Source organism: Diplotaxodon limnothrissa, linkage group LG6 (genome assembly GCF_057381915.1).
Source record: "Diplotaxodon limnothrissa isolate DT_005_m linkage group LG6, D_limnothrissa_male_GT1.1, whole genome shotgun sequence".
Taxonomy (NCBI): domain Eukaryota; kingdom Metazoa; phylum Chordata; class Actinopteri; order Cichliformes; family Cichlidae; genus Diplotaxodon; species Diplotaxodon limnothrissa.
In genome coordinates, this window is record NC_140601.1 from 9942307 (window position 1) to 9965207 (window position 22901).

The 22901-nt window shown below is 39.0% G+C and overlaps 1 protein-coding gene and 1 long non-coding RNA gene across 2 annotated transcripts; both read left to right on the forward strand.

Annotated features, from left to right (window-relative positions):
• The first annotated feature begins 619 nt into the window (after positions 1 to 619).
• LOC146630103 (uncharacterized) lies at positions 620 to 7629 on the forward strand. The gene is made up of 4 exons (XR_014906275.1): positions 620 to 1020; positions 2745 to 2777; positions 6820 to 6979; positions 7199 to 7629. It is a non-coding gene; the product is annotated as an uncharacterized LOC146630103 (long non-coding RNA).
• Positions 7630 to 20413: 12784 nt separating this feature from the next.
• On the forward strand, positions 20414 to 21196 carry LOC146630104 (somatostatin receptor type 3-like). The gene has a single exon (XM_085355594.1). The coding sequence runs from the start codon at positions 20414 to 20416 to the stop codon at positions 21194 to 21196; it is 783 nt and encodes a 260-aa protein (XP_085211720.1).
• The last annotated feature ends 1705 nt before the right edge of the window (positions 21197 to 22901 follow it).

Genomic DNA, 22901 nt, shown 5'->3' on the forward strand with positions numbered 1-22901 from the left:
ATTTTAGATTTCATTTTATGTACTTAATGTGAACTCTGCATGGTAGGCTGCATGGTGAGGCTCAGATAAGATAAAATAAGGACTTCATGATTCTTCTTAGGTAAATTCACTTGTCACAGCAGCAATAATAAGTGATTAAAACGGACACAAGAGTAGAAAAAAAGAAAAGCAAAAAATACGAATAAAAAACCTAAGATAAAAGTGAATTACACAGACAAAATCCAGATTTGGCATTTGCAAATTAAGGATTACTGGTTGTTCAAACAATTAAGACTATTTACTTGAGCAAACATGCAGTTGAGGATTTTTAGTAGATCAGACACACTCTACTGTATTAGAGAAAAGACAGTTAGTTACATGGAAGATGGAAGTTTTGGTTAATCAGATCCAGTAAAGCTCCTGAAGTATATTACCGATCTGTTAAAATGTTACTCTTCAAACTTGTGCCCTCAAATTATATAACCAGAAATAATTTATATTTTCTTTGAACTAGTGGAAAGGAGAGGGAATGGGGTCTTTCAAGCAGTCACACTTCAACTGTGAAACTCCCTTGTCCTTATGGTGTATTGACACTATTGAAACTTTTCAAAACCAGTCTAATGTTAGAAGAGCTTTTAGGTAAACTGTTATTCTTCTTCTTATCATTATTATATTTTTATTAATTATATTTTTATTATGATGTTGATTTGGGTGACACTTTTTGATAAATATTATATATTACTTTTTAAAACATATTAACCATCCCTATGCTTAAAAAACTTTTAAAAATAAAATTGTTCTTTTAAACTTGTGCATTGTTTGACTTTTAAAATTTTTGTATCAGGTGTAAAACGACTTTTTAAATAAAGTTGTTTTTAATGTGAGCAGCTCCTATTGGCTCGTTTAAAAAGAGGGAGGAGCAGATTGCACCGCCTAGCGTCTAGTCTTCGCGGTCTTTCGTCTGTTGCGGCCTTTTCTCTCCCTGGTGTTTAAGAACGTGGAGGACAAAAGGATACCAAAGAATCGAAAACTATGACAAAGGTAAATACTTAAAGTTTGATACGTTTTCATCAATGGTTATTTTAGTAACTTTCTATAGTCGTCCTAAACGGTATAAGGGGGAGAAGCATAACATCTTTAGCTAGCAGGTAGAACTGGGTTAATTTGCTGCATTGTCTTTGGCAAACATAATTTAAAGTTAATTAAAAAACTCTTACTGCCTATATTCTACTCAATAAAGTTCATCTTATCTTATTCTGTTTTCATTGCACCATTCTCTCTATACAGTTTTTGAATTTACACACTATAACGTACACGGCAGTTTTTTTCTGTGCTTCTGCAACTGTTTCTTGGGTTTTCCTATAAGGTTTTTGTAATTAATTTAAAAAATTTATATTATTTTTTTTGGCTTTAGTGGATTCCTGCTCAGCTAACTCGGCCATTATGCACTACCCAGTAAACAAAATGGCTGAACAGTATCTTAAATGTCTGAACATGAGCTAGTCATACCATGTTACGTAATATTCATGTGCAGTGTAGCAAGGTGATTGTTTAAATTACAGGAGTAGATGCCTGCAGCTGAAACGGTTTTCTGATCTGAATACGGTAATGTTACCAGATATGCATTGTACTATGGGAAAACGGTGGTGGATCAGTGTGTAAAAAGCCCCCAAAAGAAACACACAGCGTCTTTAGCTCAAACACTGTCTGATCACTCTCTTAGATACTGTGCTGTTCCATCTAGTTATTGGTTACTGAGAAATGTTAGGTCATTAATTAATTAAGAGAGTGCAGCTGTTCAGATCAGATGGTGAAGTAGGAAAATGCAGAACATGTTATTATAGCTGAATGCTGTGTAAAATACTAGTAATAAATCTAACTCCCATTTATGGCTTTTACTACTGTGGGGCTAAATAAAAAATTACAGACATAATGAAATCTGCTACAATTACAAAGCTTAAGTTTAAAACAATTATTATATATTAAGCATTTTTTTGCTCTTTTTTTTTTAAATTCTTTTTGCTAATAATGGACTCAATTTTATTATCAACTTCAAAGACCTATTAAACTTTTAAACCATTAAATCCAGGAAATTAGATGCCCGTAAATGTACGAGACCCTCTTTATGTCTAGTATCCCCAAATATTTAATAATCCTTTCTAAAAGTACACAAATTTTGTTCTTTTCAATTAAATATTGCATGTTCAATGTATTCTTGAGCAGGTAAAAATTCCACTAAATTAGTTTTTGCATATTTTTAAGTATAATCAAATTTTTATAGTTTGCGAGTACTTTTAATTTGGAGATTTTGCCACTTGATTTGAAGTTTGGATAGTGCTTTATAGTCATTTGTAAATGTTTTGAACTCATCTGGCTTCTTAATAATTTAATAAAAAATTAACAAGCCATGTAATAATTTGAAAACCACTAGGGACCACTTATAAAAAAGTAATTCCTTTTTTACTTAAAGGAATTTAGGATTTATGTCTGTCAAGTCATTTGTTCTGGCATAAGTCACCATTTTGATATATCTTCCTGTGACTTTAAAGTCTGTCAGCTAGTTAGATACATTTTTGCACTGCTAGTGTTTGCTGCTTGAATTAGTCAGTTTATCATATAAACACATGCAGTGCCTTTCAAACTTTTAATTACACTGTTCATTTTGTGCATTAGTAAGAGAATCTTTTATATTGAATTATCCTGGGAAAAAACAAAAATGTTTGTATTTTCTCATGCACTTTCTTTCATTTCCTTATCACGTTTAGATTCTTCAAGATCACAAGCACCATCTTTGACATGTAAGTAACTTTCATATTATTTGTATTACTTATTATTATTATTATTTTTGAAAAGTGATGGTCTTTGGGGCATCCTTTTTTTTTTATTGGTATTAAGTATATATATTTATTTAGGCACAGGAGGCAATGATCTATTTTAAAATTTAACATTTATTTAATTTTCATCTTTTATGCTAACAATAATGCCAACAGTGTTCTCTTCACTTGACCCACAACTCTGACAGTTTTGGTCCTCTGCTCTCCTCACAATTGGCTGATTTCCATCTGAGCTGCTACTGTCAACTGCATTAAACTGATTTTACATTGCCTTGTTATTCTAATCTTTATCTGCGTTTTGGACTCCAAACATTCACACCTGCTGTTAGTAACCAGAGCTCACAAGAGTGTAAGGCGTGTAGTTCAATAAAGTGATCGATGTGTTCACTAGCTGATTTCAATAAACCGGTAACTTATCAAATCCATATTTTATAGGAAGTACATTACTGATAAAAGTGGTAATAAACACGGTAACCAATAAAAATTTAAATTTACTGTTATAAAAAAAAAATACTGCAGTGAGCTCGGTTTTCTAACACCAGGTGTGAACATCTACAGTCTTTAAGCGCTGGTAAAGATTTAAAAATAAAAGCATTCAATAACATAACATTAAACAGTAAATTAGTTTGATGGTGTTGACTGCAGCAGCTCAATGTTAATCAGCTGATGGTGATGGAAGCAGATGAGCGTTTTTCATCATGGTTGTTAGTGATGTGTTGGTCAAAACGAAACGGCTCTTTGAAGTGAACGACACAAGCGTGTTTTTTCTCTCTCTCTCACCCTCTCTCTCGCACTTTTTTTCCGCTTCACTCTGCACGCGAGCCTTGTGCTTTGCGCTGGGAAGAGGGGGGAGGGGCGGTTGTTACACACGCAGTAGCACAGTAACAGAGCAGGAGGGAGAGAGAGAGAAAGAGAGCCAGGGACAACAACGTCACATTAGAAAGGTATAGTAATCATCCACAACTATTTTCAATTGCGGATGATAAAGGATTCAGAAAGTTTATTCATGCAGGCCCATATGACAGAGAATGTGCATCTTCTGTTTGTTTTCATATTATAATTTATATTTAATTGTGTTGTGGTTTGCAGTGTTTTGTGTTGTTTCACTTTAAATTTGTTTAAAAGGAAAAAGCTGAAAATTTAAATAGTTAAAAGTTGAAATGTAAATAGTTGTTTTTTTTGTATTATATGATTTATTTATTACATTTTATGTGGAGAGAATAAATAAAAGTATATTTACGGTGGCTGCTAGAGACAAAGCACGTACAAACCCCAAAACACGTAAAAACTCCATAGCACGTACAAACTCCAAAGCACGTTCAAAAAACACAACAGAAGTGCTCCAGGATGCTAGGCGCAGTGTTGAGATTTTGTTACCTAGTGGCTACACAAGCCAGGAAGTACCAACGACCGGATTTGGTGTGTGGTAGTAACAGGTAAATGAACAGCTTTTGGAATTTTTTATGAATATATATGAGTGCTTGTGTATAAATACACAAAAAATACACATATGATTTCAATTGTGTAAATTAAGTGATCTAGATAGCTCTGTTTTGGAAGTTCAGTTGACGCTAGAAATGGGTTTTGGAGTTTGTACATGCTTTGTCTCTAGGGGCCACCATATATATTTATATATAAACATATATAAATAAAACCACGTTTCTTTTTTTACATTAGTAATTCCTTTTGTTCATAATTTTATATTGTTGTTAATAATAAATTAATTAAAGCAACAAAACAACCTGAAGAGCCGGTTGGGAGCCGAAAGAGCCGGCTTTCTAAAAAGAGACGAAAATCCCATCACTAGTTGTGTAATATGCTGGTATTGATATGATCAAAAATGAACTGAGTTGTTTCGTATTCTATAGAAATTGTACATCTAATTAATAACAAGGCTTTCTGCTGATGTTATTAATTAAAAATTTATTGTTTTATTTTTAAGCAACAACTTTTTAGCATGCAATCAGTCCATGCTGTACAGGACAGATTTGTAAACTGTGCATACAAAAATAGACTATTTTACAAAATTGCTCTTTCAACAAATGTAAATCACAGCAGATTTTTTTTGTTGTAGGTGCACTGTCACAACTAGAAATGTGGGGGGAAGTCCTCAAAGTTGAAGGCAGAACAGGAAAATACATGGAAATAACAATTTTCCTTTAAATGGTAAATGGCCTGCATTTTTATAGCGCTTTTCTAGTCCCTAAGGACCCCAAAGCGCTTCACACTACATTCAGTCATTCACCCATTCACACACACAATCACACACTGGCGATGGCAAGCTACATTGTAGCCACAGCTGCCCTGGGGCGCACTGACAGAGCACATCAGTAAAGGTCGATCTGGATACTTGATAACTGTTGGTATAGGTATGACATGAATTTGAATCTCCATTATCACAGGTTTTAATTGGGAGGGAACATGCAGATATACAGGAGGACTATAAACAGCAATTCCTATTGCATACAACTGTTTTAGAAAATACCAACAACACTGTTAATTTATCACTTGCTGGTCTATAGACTTTACAGTGTGGATGGATGGAAAATCCATCTGGCTCCACTCTGGCTGAATTGGTGCTACAAACAACTCTGCGCTCGGCTTTCCTGGCTGTGTGTGGATTTATACTTACACATCCAAATTTTGACCCTATTTTTCTTCCTTTCAGCTGATTGGTCAATTTCATGTCAATCACCAATTAAACAATCCAATCAGAGAACATCTCCAGAAGTTGATTCTGTTCATCTGGACGTAGCATTTTCAGTGGGAGAAAATGCTGCAAGCGCCACGTCCAGATGAACAGAATCAACTTTTGGAGATTTACTTACCTGGATGATTGAGCATGCATCAAGACAATCAGAGAACAGATAGGTTTGGCTGTTGGAGGGCTGCATTGCGGAGCTTCAGGTCCTGGAAGAATAAATTCCCTTTTACATACCAGACCAGCATTTTTCTTCATTAGCACGAAGGAAAACAGTCTGTGCGTGTCAGAGTTCTGTGGTTTTTGTGTCACAGGGCTTATAATATGTGTAAAAATCTGGCCAGGGACCATCACATCACACTGCTATCATATTTTTCTGTTGCTATCATGTTTCTTTTCTGAGATGTTGTTACTTTTATGACAGATGTAACGAGAAATCTTCCAGAAAGTTAAATTTTTTATTCTAATCAAATATTTGATTCTGATAACAGATAAAGATTTTTTTTTTACTTTTGTTCTGCTATTTCATAGTTTATACAAATTTTGGCCAATTCCTATTTATTTTAACCCTTTAGCCCCCAAAAAGTCGCCAGCGACAGGTTTTTCCAAACCTGTCTCGTCAAACCTGAGCTCTGCCAGGGGCCCAACACGCCTGGACTTTTAGAAGAAAAGAGATGTCCGAAAATAAACCACAGGGTCAAATACTTAATTTTGTTCAGTGTTTTAGAGTTATTAATTTGAATTGACTAATTTAAATATTTTATTCATGTACATTTTGATTGCCTTTAGTAAAAATGGCAAAATTTCAATTTCTTTTTTCTTTCTGTTATTAATCCTTGATTACATTCATATAGTATACAGTAGAGGAAAAAACCTACCAGACCTACCAGTTATCCTGCGTAACATTATTGGGGATAAAGGGTTAAGGAAGCGCAATTAATTTTTTTAGTTTAGCTTGTGTTTACTACCATTTTTTTTTTATCACCACACAGTAAACATTAAGTAATATGTAAAGTGTCCATTTATCCTCCATTCCGGTCCATTATCTTAAGCTTAGGCTGCTGCCCCTCGACCCAATCCGGTACTAAGTAGAGAGGCCCAGACTTCGCTCTCTCCAGGCACTTGGCCCAGCTCTTCCGGGGGAATCCCAAGGCATTCCCAGGCCAGCCGAAAAACATAGTCCCTCCAGCATGTCCTGGGTGTTCTGGGTCTCTTCCTGGTGGGACGTGCCCAAAACACCTCACCAGGGAGGCAACCTAACCAGATGCCAGTATCTAATCTGTCCTTTTTGTATGTTCCCCTCAGGTTGCCATGGTAGCAGATACAGGGGAAACAAGTGTAGACGATGCCACAAGAAGGATGATGAAATTCCTCATATCACCTGAGCTGGCTGTGGAGTACAACATGCTTGGCCGACATGGGGAAAAAAAGTTCAGAGATTTGCGTCTTTTTAATGTTGTGTATGGTAAGTTAGTTTCACTTGAGACATTTGAACTTTAGAAAACTAAACTTTTTTAATAAAGTGTTTGAAAGTGTAACTGAGATTGGTTATCATGCAATTTGTATATATTTTTTGAGGCAATAAAGTGAAATAAACATTGTTCTTTGAAAATCATCACCAAATGAAGTAAGCTAAGATTAACTTTACTTTGGCTTGCCCGTTTTTCTTCTTCTTCATTTGCAGAGGCACTGAAGAATTATTTAACATCAAAAGTCAACTTGCAAGAAGCAGAGAAGGCTCTGTCCAAGTGGTTCAGTGGAGCTAAAGACAGAGGAGGACCGAGGGCTGCAAGGGTACAAAATAGACTTACGGCTCTGTAAAAAAACAAACCCTGCTGATTCAAGATAAGCTTTTGAGTTTTCCATCTGACTTTTTCCCCATGTTGCTACAGTTCCAAATATCTAAGGAATTTTGCTGTAGTTTGACATTTCTAGTTTTTAAACGTTTACGCACTTTGGAATACAGTTACGTAAAATCACAGTTGTTGGACAAAATAAATGTGAAAAATGTTGTTTTGTGTACCCTCGTGATTTTTGAAATGGTTTTATTTACAAACTAGATTTTGTTTGCGGTCAGCTTTAATATATTTGGTGTCTTTGTGTCACAGAACCCGTATTAGCCGTCTGAAAAACTGATTTTGTGACTGTTTTACTACATGGGGCCCACTCAGTGCCAGAACTTAGTCAATTCAAACTAGAAATAAGATGCAAATACAGAACCCACTGCTAATGCCATTCCAACTTTTTAGCTCATGTTTTCCTCATGTTGTACCCACTAAGAACTTGAAAAATGGGGCCTAGGTGGGTTTCAGTGTACTTTGCCCAGTTGGGGTCCATTTAGTTCCCAGATTTTACCTATATAACACCGAGATGGGCTTATAAAATGGGGCCATTATGGAACCCGCGGACAATCCCACTTAAAACCCACTTTTTAGCCTATGTGGTACTCACATGGTACCCACAAAACAACTTGAAAGGTGGGGCCTGGGTGGGTTTCTTTGTACTTTGCCCAGTTGGGGTCCATTTAGTTCCCAGATTATACCAATATAACACCGAGATGGGCTTACAAAATGGGGCCATTATGGAACCCGCGGACAATCCCACTTAAAACCCACTTTTTAGCCTATGTGGTACTCACATGGTACCCACAAAACAACTTGAAAGGTGGGGCCCGGGTGGGTTTCTGTGTACTTTGCCTAGTTGGGGCCCATTTAGTTCCCAGATTTTACCAATATAACACCGAGATGGGCTTATAAAATGGGGCCATTACGGAACCCGCGGACAATCCCACTTAAAACCCACTTTTTAGCCTATGTGGTGCCCACATGGTACCCACAAAAACTTGAAAGATGGGGCCTAGGTGGGTTTCTGTGTACTTTGCCCAGTTGGGGTCCATCTAGTTCCCAGATTTTACCAATATAATACCGAGATGGGCTTATTAAATGGGGTCATTATGGAACCCGCGGACAATCCCACTTAAAACCCACTTTTTAGCCTATGTGGTGCCCACATGGTACCCACAAAAAACTTGAAAGATGGGGCCCAGGTGGGTTTCTGTGTACTTTGCCCAGTTGGGGCACATTTAGTTCCCAGATTTTACCAATATAACACCGAGATGGGCTTATAAAATGGGGCCATTATGGAACCTGCGGACAATCCCACTTAAAACCCACTTTTTAGCCTATGTGGTGCCTACATGGTACCCACAAAAACTTGAAAGATGGGGCCCAGGTGGGTTTCTGTGTACTTTTCCCAGCTGGGGCCCATTTAGTTCCCAGATTTTCCTAACATAACACCTATATGGGCATTTAATATGGGGCCATTACGGAACCCGCGGACAATCCCACTTAAAACCCACTTTTTAGCCTATGTGGTGCCTACATGGTACCCACAAAAACTTGAAAGATGGGGCCCAGGTGGGTTTCTGTGTACTTTTCCCAGCTGGGGCCCATTTAGTTCCCAGATTTTCCTAACATAACACCTATATGGGCATTTAATATGGGGCCATTACGGAACCCGCGGACAATCCTATATGGGGCCCATTTTTCAGCCCATTTCCAAACCATATGGGCCCCACATATAAATGTTGGCTGGGTTGTAAAAAAGCACATGGACCTGCTGGTAATTTGAACCAATGCAAAGTCAAATTAAAGTCGCAGAGAAAACCTGATTTATTTCAGATTTCCACAACATTTGCTCTCAGCTACGAGAGAGGATAATACAGGATGTGATTAAGCCGAGCATAACCATTATAATATAATGTATATATAAAACATCTAAAACTGTTTCTAGAACTAGGGTTGTGGTTTCTATTGGTTAAGAGAGTTGCTAATACGTCGTGTCTGCAGGGTCCTCGAAATTCCAACAAAAAACAGAGAGAAAGAAAAAAAAAGAAACACGGGCGCGTGTGTGCGCGCGTGGGTATTGTAGGTGGAGGCTGTTCTTACAAACCCCCTCAGCTCTCAGAGCTCTGAGACAGTCTCCGCTGTTCACGGCTCCGAGTGAGTCTGTTCTCAGCTGAAGTGCAGACCGGTGAAACACAGTGAGCGGATAGTTGTAAGTATTTTTTTCCCTTCGTCATGTCTTTAGTCTCTGTTTAGAGTGTGCAGGACAGCCTTTTTAATCCACACTGCCGCTAACACAAGCCTGTGAAAATGAAGCGTCGTTAAGTTTGTCTTACTTAGTAACATAAACTTGATGGCTCGTCCAAACAACAGCAGCCATTGCCGTCAGCTGGATACATTTTTATTTGCAGAATTCACCTGTGATAGCGGACAGCACACAGCCATAAACTCGTGCTTACATGTAAATACATCAGGTGAAGCTGGCTGGTGTCGTGTTTAGGTTCACTTTAGCAGTCTGTGCTTTGTGTGTTGCTCGTGTCTTTCTGTTTTGTCCTAGTTGTTGCTGTGTATTGGTGGGATTTATTTTAATCTCTAATACTCTTTATTAATGTGAGATACATTTCGCGCCGTGTCTCTGGAGGTGCAGCAAGCCAAAAACATTATCAGTCACGGTGCTCATCTGTCTGCTGCTGATACAGAACTCCTGGAATTACTGTAAAAATGAGGATTTTTGTGTATGTGGCTTTTAAAAACGATACAGGTGGAAGTGGAGGCCTTGATTTGCTCTAAAGGGTCACACATACAAAAAGGGGACTGGAATAGAAATTGAACTCAAACTAAAAACAAAAAATGCAGAATTAAGAGGAATAGGAGTCACGAGAGAAGAGATGAGGAGAAACCAAGTGAGATGAAGAAGGGTGACATGCAGTGTAGGAGATAGAAGAAGAGATGAGGGGAAAACAACAACAGGGTAGAGAGGAAATAAAAGAAAGAGGAAAGAAGAGGAAGGAATATGAAATCTGCTCCACTATCACTGATAAGGTTTAGAACACTGTTATTGAAGCCCTGCTGCTTGAATTAATGGACTGCTGTGAAACAGGTAAAAAAAATAATTAACCTCTACGTGACCCTTTGTTTTCTCTTTCTTTCACTGTCCGAGGAAACAGAGCTTTTAATTTAATTGGTCACCACTCTTTAGCTTTTAAAGCTTTTCATTCTCGTCTGTTCACCTGTGGTACGTTTTTTTTTTCATAAACTGCATGTGTCCTGCACTCTGTGTAGGAAGAGGATAAAAGTGTTGCTGATATTGGTTTTAGCAGAACTGTGGCAATGCATGTAAGCATTAATGCACCCCCCCACAAATTCCTGTATACCTTCCCAAAAATCTACCCTCCACAAGCAGTGTGACACTGTGGGTGCTGCAGAGTCTCCTGTGTTTTTTAACTTCAGTCACTGCCTTAGGGCCAAATGACTCATGTGTGCACACGAACACCTCCCTGCGTGTTTATCTATCCATAGATAAGTCCATCCATATGTGTCGTTCGGAAAAACTAAAATACAACCAAAACCATTCTGTGACCATGTTTGCATTTGCAGATCTTTGATCCACATGACATGCTTGTAAGATTATTGATCACACTCTGTGCAATCTGTGAGCACTTGTCAGCTTTGTAATAAAAAGTGTGGAGGCGGGCAGCGGTGTGGAGGTGACTGGATCCAGTCCAAATCTGTTAATTAAACCGCAACAGAGGAAGTAGATTCCCTGAGGGAGTAGGACTAATGGATAGCCAATTAGCTGATGGTGTATCTCTGCTCAATCTATGCTCTCCCGCTTCGAGTGAAATTGCTTTAAAAAAAAAAAAAGAACATTACTGTGTATTACATGTCATAAACAGTGTACACACATCACAAACCCACTATTTTCCCCAAAGAAATATGACAAATGAATATTTATAGTCCAAATATTTGCCTTGCTGAAAGCATATATGTGTTTTTGTGAAAATACAAGCTTAGGATCTTTGTACTTTGGGCTAAAGTAACTCACAAATGTTTACTGGTCTATCTTGCAAAGATGGGGCTATTTTTAGTAACTGTAGATATTGAATAGGCTAAATTTAGTAAACAAAAAGTACAATATTTCACACTGATAATATTATCACTATTTAAATGTTACCTAAAGTCAAACACTCTATATAAAATTTGGACCCAATCACAACAAGAGCACATACTCTTTTGTGGACTACTGCTTTGAAGCTTCAAGTTTGGCATTTTGGCTGTCACCATTGTTTTTCTTTGGAAGTAAACAATGGCCATATTTGGATGAGAGGCTGTAGTGCTAGCAGCTAGTTAGCAGCTAATGTGGTTTATCTTGATTAGCAACTTGCATACATAGACTGAAGCATATTCATACAGTATTACAATTTAAGTCACAGACCTTTTTGTGACAGAAGACATATAATTTGCCGGATAAACTCGTTAAAATGGTCCAAAAGAGCACAAACGTGTTTCAGTGATTTTTAACTAGCTGAGGCGTTACCTAGCATTTGCTAGCAGCTTTAGCGACCCTAACCCTGGAGACTGCTGCCAACCTAGAATGTACTGACTTTGGTAAGCTTTTTTTTAAATGTGTGTGTCATTAACATTATTGTTGTATTTTATTGGCATACAATGCAAATTCACAGATGCAGGAGTGTGTTTCAAGCTCCAGTCTCTAAATGTTTTGTCTACACGAAGTGTACATATACTTAGGTGTGTTCATGTCCAAGCTCAAAGCGTCGCAGCAAGGAATTCAAGTGATGATTTTGTGCAGCATCATCGTCGTGTGATGATCAGTTGTATCCACAATTATAACTAACATTATAGACCATATGAAATAAATGGACAGATGCACATAAATGTATATAGTTTATGCTGCAATTCCTTGGCACCTTCTTAATGACAGCGTGATAAGTAAGGCTTTGAAATCTATTTTGTGCAGTGAGTGATGGTTACTCTTCCCCATGACCCTTTATGAGATACCCTCTGCAGCCTGGTGGCCACACCACCAACAGTCTTTGCTTTTTCCTGTCCTATTTTTTATATGCTAGGAATAAGGGTGGCAAAAAAAAGAAAAGACCAGACTGACATTAAAAGAAACAATAGAAATGCCCTAAAATGCACTTAGTGAATGTAACAATAATGAGCGGCCCTTTGGGCAATCAGCAGGCATTCACTTCCCCAACGAAACAGTTGCCAGACAGGCGTCTGTGTTAATGGGTACCTTGTGGCCTCTAGATTGCATCAGGAGGTTGTTTGTTCCAAGCTGTGGATTGAACAATTACGAGGTATTACGCAGGCGTCAACAGAGTTTTCAGTGAGGAGGAAACATGTATTTACCACCAGTATCAACCATGTAATCATCACCAGGCCTCTTATAAAGAGAGTCACCATTAATGTTAGTATAAATGCTTTCCAATAATTCAACTATTGAATTTTATTCAAGGACATCTCTTTTCCATCTCTTATGCTCTCTTTTGTCTTTAAGAGAGGTTAATCACACCAGAAATATGAGAGGTTAAAGCCAAATTGATGGTTGTACAACACGTAATGGTGATAGGAAAAAAACAAAAACATTAAAAAAAAAACCATGGAAACTGATGTTAAAAGTGTTTATTAAAGCATCGTGCACCAAACCGCTGTCAGCATGAATGTGGATTTTTGAAAGTTTTCAGCTTGTTCCTTTGAAAGACACAACAGCTGAAGCTCACAGCAGGTGCAAGCTATTTTCATTAGCAGAAACCATAACAATAGTATCCAGGGTTATTATGTGCCAAGCAATTGTCGCTTCACCAGCTAATCTCTCAGAACAATACTGCTAGTGTCGCTTTGCAGTTATGAGCAAGCATCATTATGGAAATAACTGAATTTGGGATTCAGTGATGTTGTGGATGAACAGCTGGAATGATCGATATGGGAGTAGAGAAGTGTGTTGTCCTGCAGTGTCAGCCGTGGCATCCAGTTATGAGTACACACACCTTCAGTGAATTCCATCGAGGGACAATAACTGCTGAGGTGGTGCATGACTCAGTATAATAGTCTTTCCTCTGGAAAAGGCTCTGAAAATCTCAAGATGACATCTTGGCTTCAGCTAATTCAAAGGCTAACTGTAAAGCCTATGCTGAAATACACTGAGGCTTCAGTGAAAGTGGATTTTATTTTCTACTGATTCATGAGGAACAAAGTGACATGCATTTGTTGGTAATCACAAACTGAGTTTGCAGCATTGAGTTTAGTCAGAGTTGAATTAGAGCAGTGAGAAAGTCTCTGACGTGAAAGCCTAAAGGTGTTCAAGCCAGCACAGGAAAACATGGGACTGATGAGATTAAGAAAAAACACATTGAACTGTAATGTCGTTAAAGTGTGTAGTGAACAAGTGGATAGAAAGGACTGCTGCTTAGACCACCGACAGTTTGAAAGCGTTGCATAATTTTGGTAGGTTATGAACTGCTGCTGTTGCCTCACATTATACTGTACAAATGGACTGATTCTTACATAGCTTTCGCTTTTCTACTCTCCCGGAGTACTCAAAGCGCTCTATACAACATGCCACAATCACCCAATCTCACAAGCACTGTCTCTAAACTGAGTGCTTTCTATCGACATTCACACACATTCATGCTCCGATGGATGCATCGAGAGCAACCTGGGGTTAGTATCTTGCCCAAGGATACATGAGCCAGGGATCGAACCACCAACCTTCCGATCAGTAGGTGATCTGCTCTACCTCCGGAGCTGCAGTCACCCCACCCAGGCCTCTCATTGTACTGCCTCAGCAAATAGGTACAATTTCACCAGTTCATTTGTAAACCCTGTGCTGTCTCACTTAAACAGGGTTTTTTCTAGACTTTTTTCAGTTTTTTAAATATATTTACATTCAATTTATTAATTAAAAAAAAACAAAACTGCAAATCAAGGTTTTAAATTAAATTTTTTATTCTTTTTCATTGTGTCACTTTGTAAAATTAATATATATTATATTTTTTATTCAGTCTCATATGTGGCATATGGCATTCACTTATTATTAATAGTTAAATTACTGTAAATGACAACCAGTAAGTTACCATTAAAGTTTAATGATCAGGCAAAATACATATTTCAGTTACACATGAGATTTTTTTCTATATTTATTTTTTTCAGCACAGCTTCAACGTCATTTAAGTTTTTTCCTGCTTGCACAGAATGATAAGGTTACGAAACCACAGAAGATTACCGTTTCACGCCCTCGATCCAGTCTTGAGTCTTTTCCAAATGTGTTTGATATTCAAATTTGTATGCTTGGCATTTGCTTTTCCCTGCTGCAGCCACAAAATGAGCTAAAAAGTGGGGAAAGTGAACCAGAACACTGAATTAGTAAGCCATATGACTGGATAACCTTGTTTGCTAGAATGATAGAGTAATCCTTGAGATGTGAAATAATAAAAAAGTAAGTACCTTCCTATTTTTAACAAACTTTCTAGCTTCTGTTTCTCCGGATGTCTGCATTAGGAGAGAACAGACTATGCAAAATTTGCCAAAGCAGCAGCTCAATCATATTTTGTGTTGAACCTATTATTTTAAGATTTGTTTTGAAAACTATACATATTCCATTCTATGCCACAAATGGCACATAAATATAGATATGTATAGCAAACAAGTGAACATTTAGAATTGTAATCATCACTTCAGCTAGCATCAGACTTTAAATAACAACCAGTTAACATAAATTTACCCTGAGATCTCTAAGACTATATTATCTTCACTCTGCAGATGCACAGAGGGCAGGTTTTGTGTACACACATGCACAAATGCATTTGTCACACACCTGGCCTCTCACACACAATACTCTTTGTATTTGAATGTAAATGCAAGGACTCTTCAATCAGCAGTCATTCAGACTCTCACTTATCTCGTCAATTTGCTCCATGCAGGGACCTTTAAGCCTTGTCTTGACCTTATGTTACCATAGCAACACCTCCTGGGAGGGTTTTCACAGAGCTGCTCGTGCAATGGCAGATAAGAGAAGTGATGCACTTCAGGAAGAAAAATTGTCAGTCTGCTCTTATTGTGTTTATCAGAGATTAGGGTGGGAGGCAATAGCAAAGGCAAAATGAGGAGAGTGTAGGGGAGTGTGTGTGTGATTAGGTTAGCCTTGCTGACTGTTCACATCTCAGTGGGACATTCAGTGACTATCTAATGTATGGTGTGAGTAAAAAAAACAAAACAAAAGATACCTGCAACCACTCCTGTTTGTGTTATGGAACCATTAAACTTCTTATTTCCCCTTTTATATATTAATTAACATATATTCTCGTTATGACAGTGATGTGAAGCCTGTGATATGTTAGAAAATCATTTGTCTTCACTAACCATGGATGTGAATTGCATTACTATAGTTTTTATATGTTCAATTCCATTTTATTATTATAGTGCCAATTCACAGCCACAGTTGCCTCAAGGCGCTTTCTATCACAAGACAAAGATCCTACAATATCATAGAGAAAAACCCAGCAATTCACTGTGAGCAACCACATGGCAACAGAGGGGAGGAAGAACTCATTTTAATAATGAATGAATGAATGAATGAATGAATGAATGAATGAATGAATATTCTTTATTGTCATTGTCACAGGTACAATGAAATTGAAAGATGTCTCTGGTCAGTGCAACATCACAAAAGATAAATACTTAAAAACTATAATTAAATACTTAAAAACTATAATGATAGGATATAAAAGATAGAAATACATATAAAATACAGTATTCTCATACCGTAGATACACCCAAGCAATCCAGGCCTAAGGCCCCATACAGACACTCAACATACGACCTAGTTGATATATCACTCAAACAATCAATCACTCAATCAATTTGTTAGCGCATCCAACAAAACATGTCTGAAAGCATTCCAACATCAAGGGCACAAATGACAACAGGGGCAATGAAAGTCATCTACTTTTAGTAGCATTGAGACATGATATTGCAATTGGGTAGAAACTGTGTTTGAGTCTGTTAGTCCTTGTGTATGTTGTTCTATACCGTTTACCTGAAGGCAGCAGTTCGAACATGGAGTGTCCAGGGTGTGAGGTGTCCTTTATGATGTTATGGGCTCTTTTGAGGCAGCGGGAACTGTGTAGGTCTTTCAGTTTGAGGAGAGGGCAGCCGATTGTCCTTTGGGCAGCGTTGATTACTCCCTGGAGTGCTTTCCTCTGAGCCACTGTGCAGCTAGCGTACCATATGCCTATGCAGTACGTTAGTATGCTTTCGATGGAGGCTCTGTAGAAAGACACCAGCAGTCTCTGTGTGATGTTGTTCTTCCTAAGCACTCTCAGAAAGTACAGTCTCTGTTGTGTCTTTTTCAGTAGCTCAGAGGTATTCACACTCCAGGATAGGTTTCCCTCTATGCTGACTCCCAAGAAGCGGAAGTCTGCCACCCTCTCCACACAGTCGTCGCTGATGATTAGTGGTTGGATTTCTGTCTTGTGTCTTCTGTAGTCAATTATGAGTTCTTTGGTCTTTTTCGTGTTTAGGAGAAGGTTGTTATCCTTGCACCATGAAGACAGCCGCGCCACCTCATCTCTGTAGGCAGACTCATCTCCCCCAGATATGAGCCCCACCACAGTAGTGTCATCTGCGAACTTTACAATGGCGTTGCAACATGTGGCAGAACCAGGCTCAGGAAGGGGCAGCCTTGTGCTGTGACTGGCTGCTGAATGAGAGGAAAGAGAAGGAGGAAAAGGGAGCATAGAGAGACAAGGACAGAACTTAAAGGTAATTGTGGATTTTTTAAGCTTAATAAATGATGCACATACTAGCCACAAGGTTGGATTACAAAGAGAATGCACTCCAAATAGTCACAATGTGTAACCACAGAAAGGTTTTGGTTTCCTACTATTTGTTCATTATCTATCCAAAACTGTTTTTTTAAATAAATTTTGGAACCATAAAAACCAGAACGATAATTTTTTTTATATTTTTTATTTATGGAGACAGGATTTAAGAGTGAACACTGGCTCTTGTGCCTCAGCTGATTTCTAATATTTTGCTGAACCACTTTTACTGCATTACAACATTCTTTTCTTTTGTGTACTCCTGATACGCTTTATTGAAAAGGACTTATTGAGACTTTATACGTCACTCAAGTTCGCTGACTGGAAAAAAAATCAATGACTGAGGCCAGAGAAATAATTGGTGCCTCGATTTAATCTGTTGAACCATTTTAGCTCCGTGTCTTTGTACAGTGTGACACCTGAACGTTGTACAACTCCATATTCACAATCACAGCACTGTTTGTGATACGAAGCCTGTCAAAGGTTAGTCAAGAAGACTGTCTCACGTTTATACCACCCATTCATGTTCCCTCTCACACAGCACCTAGTTTATAAAGGCGACTGACTGATGATGTTCCTCTCTGTGTTTATCATAGTTTCTGTCTCTTATCCAATTTTTTGCACTGTGGTCATTTAAAAAAATGTCTAAGCCTCTGCTGCTCTCTGTGGTCATTTCCTTGTCAGATTGATGGAAAACTCTTCCACCCCATTCATCCTCACTTTTAATCAGGACCTCTGTCCTCAGGTCCATCCATTAATCTCACCATTTGTCATGCTTCACATCACATCCATCCAGATCTCCAGCATCATCCTTCACCCCTGCGCTGCTATCACCACCGTCTAGACTCCCTCCAGAGGATTTTTCCAGTACAGCTCAATATATCACTACTCCCTTATATGATGATGTCACAATAGGATCTCTTCACTAAAGACTCCTTACACAATGTGCACACATTATAAAAAAATCCATCTTAGCCTTCTTTCATTTGAATAATTTCTGATTTAAACATGAGGTTTTAAAAGCCTAAATAACCCCAAGTATAAGTGTAATTCGATATTAGGTACAAGTTAATATTTCTATATTTATCGACTTCTTGTCTTTACCCTGTTGCTTCATAAAAGCAGTAGCAGCATTAAGCAGTTGAGATCCACGGCATATACCATCCTCTGGCATTCACATTTAGTAATTGAGGTCATGACCTATGGATGGCTCTTAGGTTTGGTCTAAAAACTGTACATAAGGATTGACATTCACCATGATTTGATCACGTGTTTGACCAGTGAACACTGTGGTCTTATTCTCCACTGGTGGTACTGGTGCCCTTTAGGTTGTAATGAATGAAATGTAATTAAAGCAAAGCAAAAAAAATCTCCAAACACTGAAAGAGAATTCAGTCATGCTTCAAAGTGTGTACATTTCCTGTGTGCTGCCAATATTTGTACTTATTTTAATCTAAAGTAACTGTCTCTGGGGGATTCTTTAGTGGTGTATATAATTCACCTTACCTTCCCCGCTCTTCCGCTCATCTTCACATCTGCATTAATGTACTTTACTCAGTTGAGGTCGCAGAAGATATGCCTCTGCTATTTTTCCCCCATAGGTCAGTGCATTTTGTTCCACCAATTATTAACCATCGCTGTGAGGGATGAGGGTGTGCCTGTGTGTGGAACAGTGGTGATTAAGAAGCTGGGATGGCTTCATAAACAAGTCTCGTACTAATAAAACTAAATACCTTATGTTTGTGTTCTGGTGCTCGCTTGCTTTGTTGTGACGGAAGGAAGGTTGTTATGTTTATTAATAGCTTAGTATTCATCAAGCCACTGGGCAGATATGGCCAAACTTTTGAAACTTTTAGGTGTTGTCCAACATCAGCAGCAGTCAACGTTATGTGTACATAGAAAAGTGTGTCTTTGTCAATACATGTTGTTGCCTGTTCATTCTCTCTTACTGCTGTGTATGCCATTGTTTTCTATGTTTTATCTTTCTTTGCTACATATCTTTTAGAGACACAGTTTTATATTTTATTAAACTGGCTCACTCATTCTCTTGCCAATAGTCAGATGAAAAATGTAATAGTGCTTGCACGTCTATTTTTGACAGAAGCCTGTTAAAACATTTAAATACCCCTAAAGCTCACATTAGCTAGTTATATAGTATTGTTGTCTAGATGCAAAAAAATGTCACTTGTGAGTTTTACAGAGAAGACATAAACACTAAACATGCAGCAAAAGTCTCCTGCCCACTTGAAACCAAGAACAATACAGCACTTGAGTGCCGGCTGTCTCCAGGCAACCTCAAGGTAACAAGACTTCCCAAGTTGCTGTCTATCCAATAAAAATTCAAAGTCCATACTAGCAAAGAACAATCTAAGACGTGATGGGAAATCTGTTACCTTTACACAGTCAGCCTAGATGTTTCCTCTAAAACAGTTTAGTTGAAGTTTCATGGACCTGGATTAACGTTACATTAATGATAATCCAGGTGCTAAATAACACCGAGCACCTTTCTTACTCCTAAGGGTTTTACATAAATTCTATACTTATTATTATGTACTATATTTATATTTTAAAGTTAAGCAACAAGTTTGCTGCAGTGTGTATAATTGCATGCAAACTGTGTGCTGTGTCTATTCCACCATGTAAAGCAGGGTTCCCCAATCCCAGTCCACGGGGGCCGGTGTCCCTGCAGGTTTTAGATCTCACTCTGGGTCAACACACCTGAATCACATGATTAGTTCATTACCAGGCCTCTGGAGAACTTCAAGACATGTTAAGAAGGTAATTTATCCATTTAAATCAGCTGTGATGGATCAAGGACACATCTAAAACCTGCAGGGACACAGGCCCTCGTGGACTGGGATTGGGGACCCCTGATGTAAAGGATGCTACAAAGGATGAAGCATTTTCTCCAACAACAGATCTGCTCGAACAGAAACTGAAAACAGAACTCAGAAAAGGTCCCAGAAGAAACTTTATAGCTTTACAGACACATTTCAGTGGACGAACAACCAACACGGCTGATTTGTTGGAAGAGTTGATTAACTGGACATCTCCGAAATGTTAGAATACACCTTTAATGCATTAATTGCTTTATATTTCATGTCCACATGAAGTGTGCTAAATTAATTAACTTTGCTTTCTGTAGGGCTGCTGATCTTCTACTGATGTGAGCTTACCAACAACTGTTGCCTGATAGTCGTTAACGCCTCGATGGAGCTCGTCCAGTTTGCTTTGCTGCCTCAGGAAGTCCCTACAGCTACCTGGAGCAACACCTCTGCCCCCTCCTACTCTCATTTCCTGCTCCTTTCTACTCCCTCCGAACCGCTTCACAGCTTCAACCAAGATGACACTTCGTTTCTCCTTAACAGGTCCTGTCAAAATTGCACCAAAAGTAAACCAGGATCCCTCCCTGGCTTGGCTGGAATCTTCATCCCACTCATTTATGGCATCGTTTGTGTCGTTGGCTTGGTGGGAAACACTCTGGTCATCCATGTTGTTGTCAACTACACAAAACACGAGTCAGTCACAAACATCTACATCCTCAATCTAGCCATTGCAGATGAGCTTTTCATGCTGGGCCTACCCTTCTTGGCGGTACAGAACGCTTTGCTCTCGTGGCCTTTCGGCTCTCTGATGTGCCGAGTGGTTATGACAGTGGATGCCATCAACCAGTTTACCAGCATCTTTTGTCTAACTGTGATGTCAGTGGACCGATACCTGGCTGTGGTGCATCCCATCCGCTCTTCTTGGTGGCGGCGCCCCCACGTGGCTAAGGCTATCAGTGGCACCGTTTGGGCGGGGTCCTTTGTGGTGGTGCTGCCGGTAGTGGTGTTCGCGGATGTGCTGAAGGATGATGGGAACTGCAGCATCGTGTGGCCTGAACCAGCAGAAGTGTGGAAGACATCGTTTATTGTCTACACGTGCACTGTTGGATTCTTCTGCCCCCTGCTGGTCATCTGCTTGTGCTACCTGCTGATCGTCATCAAGGTATGACTTTTAGAGTAACACTGAAATAATTTGAGTTTTTAAGATAAAGGAGGAAGTATGAGGCTGCAAACTGTTTTAAGAGTATTGTAGCTGCAGTCAACTAATGTTGATGTACTTGATTGACATTTTATGATTGACATTTAACTGTTCATCCACTGTCTAAAAAAAGCCATTTCCTTTAAGGCCACTCTTACACCCTCAGGAAAGGGCTAGGGGATGAGGGGATTAACAATGATAAGCTCAGGGGACAGATAACGAGTCAACTATACTGTTATATCACTCCAACAAAGGATGTCAACAGACTAGAATCTGCTGAAAAGACAAGAAATGGGTAATCAAAGAAAAACTTCACTCTCACATAGGGCACTGGCTGCTCACTACTAGCTCAAACACAGCGCTAAACTCATCGTCAAATACGTCAAAGCACATCACTACACAAGCCTCTGCAGGCTGGGAAACAAACACCTAAGGTCACCACAGTACTGACACTGGCGTACACCGAGGAGCTCTTCACAAGCTTGTATCCAGCTATACACTGGCTCCTCAGGAGAAATGGGCGGCAGCTGAACCTGTGGGAGCCTGCTAGGGTTATAACAGCCACCCTCACTTTAAGCCAGCTTTCTTCTGTTCATTATAAACAGGTTGAAAGAGCAGGCGGTGGCTGTGTTCACAGCCAGAGCTGTGAGATGACCATATTAACGATGTCCCCACTCTTACATATTACACAGATAAACAAGCAGTAAACACTGTCCTAAACCTCACTGTGCACAGCGATTACTTGCACATGCATTGGCCACAAGGTTTACAAATTTGGGCCATGTTTAACATGAGTATCTAATTTTAACAGTATACACCAATGAGGCTTAATATTATGATCACTGATAGGTGAAGTGAATAACACTGATTATTTCTTGTCCCACCTGTTAGTGGGTGGGATATATTACAGAGCAACTGAACATTTTGTAGTCAAAGTTTATGAGTTAAAAGCAGAAAAATGGGCGAGCACAGGGATTTGAGTAAGTCTGCAATATTAATAATATTAATATTGTGATGGCTGGATCATCTCCAAACTGCAGCTCTTGTGGGGGGTTCCCGGCTTGCAGTAGTATCTATCAAAAGTGGTCCAAGGAAGGAGCAGTGGTGAACCAGCAACAGGGTCATGTGCAGCGCATGAGGCTGCATAGCTGCAGACCAGTCAGGGTGCCCGTGCTGACCTCTGTCCATTCATGAAAGCACCAAAAATGGGCACATGAGCATCAGAACTGAACCACGGAGCAACAGAAATACATGGCCTCTAAAGCTGTGCCCTCTTTCAGCAACGCAAACATGTTTCAGGACTGGTTTAAAGAGTACAACAACATGTTTAAGGTTGAGAAGCTCCGAGGCCCCACCTCGCAACTTCCAGAACTTAAAGGATCTGTTGCTAGAATCTTGTTGCAGATACAGCACACCTTCAGGGCTCCAGTGGAGTCCATTCTTCAGGGCTGTTTTGGTATCAAAAGGGGGACCTGTGGCCTGTGGTCATAATGTTATCCCTGATCGGTATCTGCATGAGTGTGTGTGTACACTGTTACTGTAACTTGTTTATATGTAAACAAGGTTATAACTTTTCATCTTCCACTTTCACAGTTGCTAATCTTTTTGCAGTCATGATTAACATTGCTCATGTTGACTCATTGTGAATCATGTTGCTGCATCTGTGGGAAACATA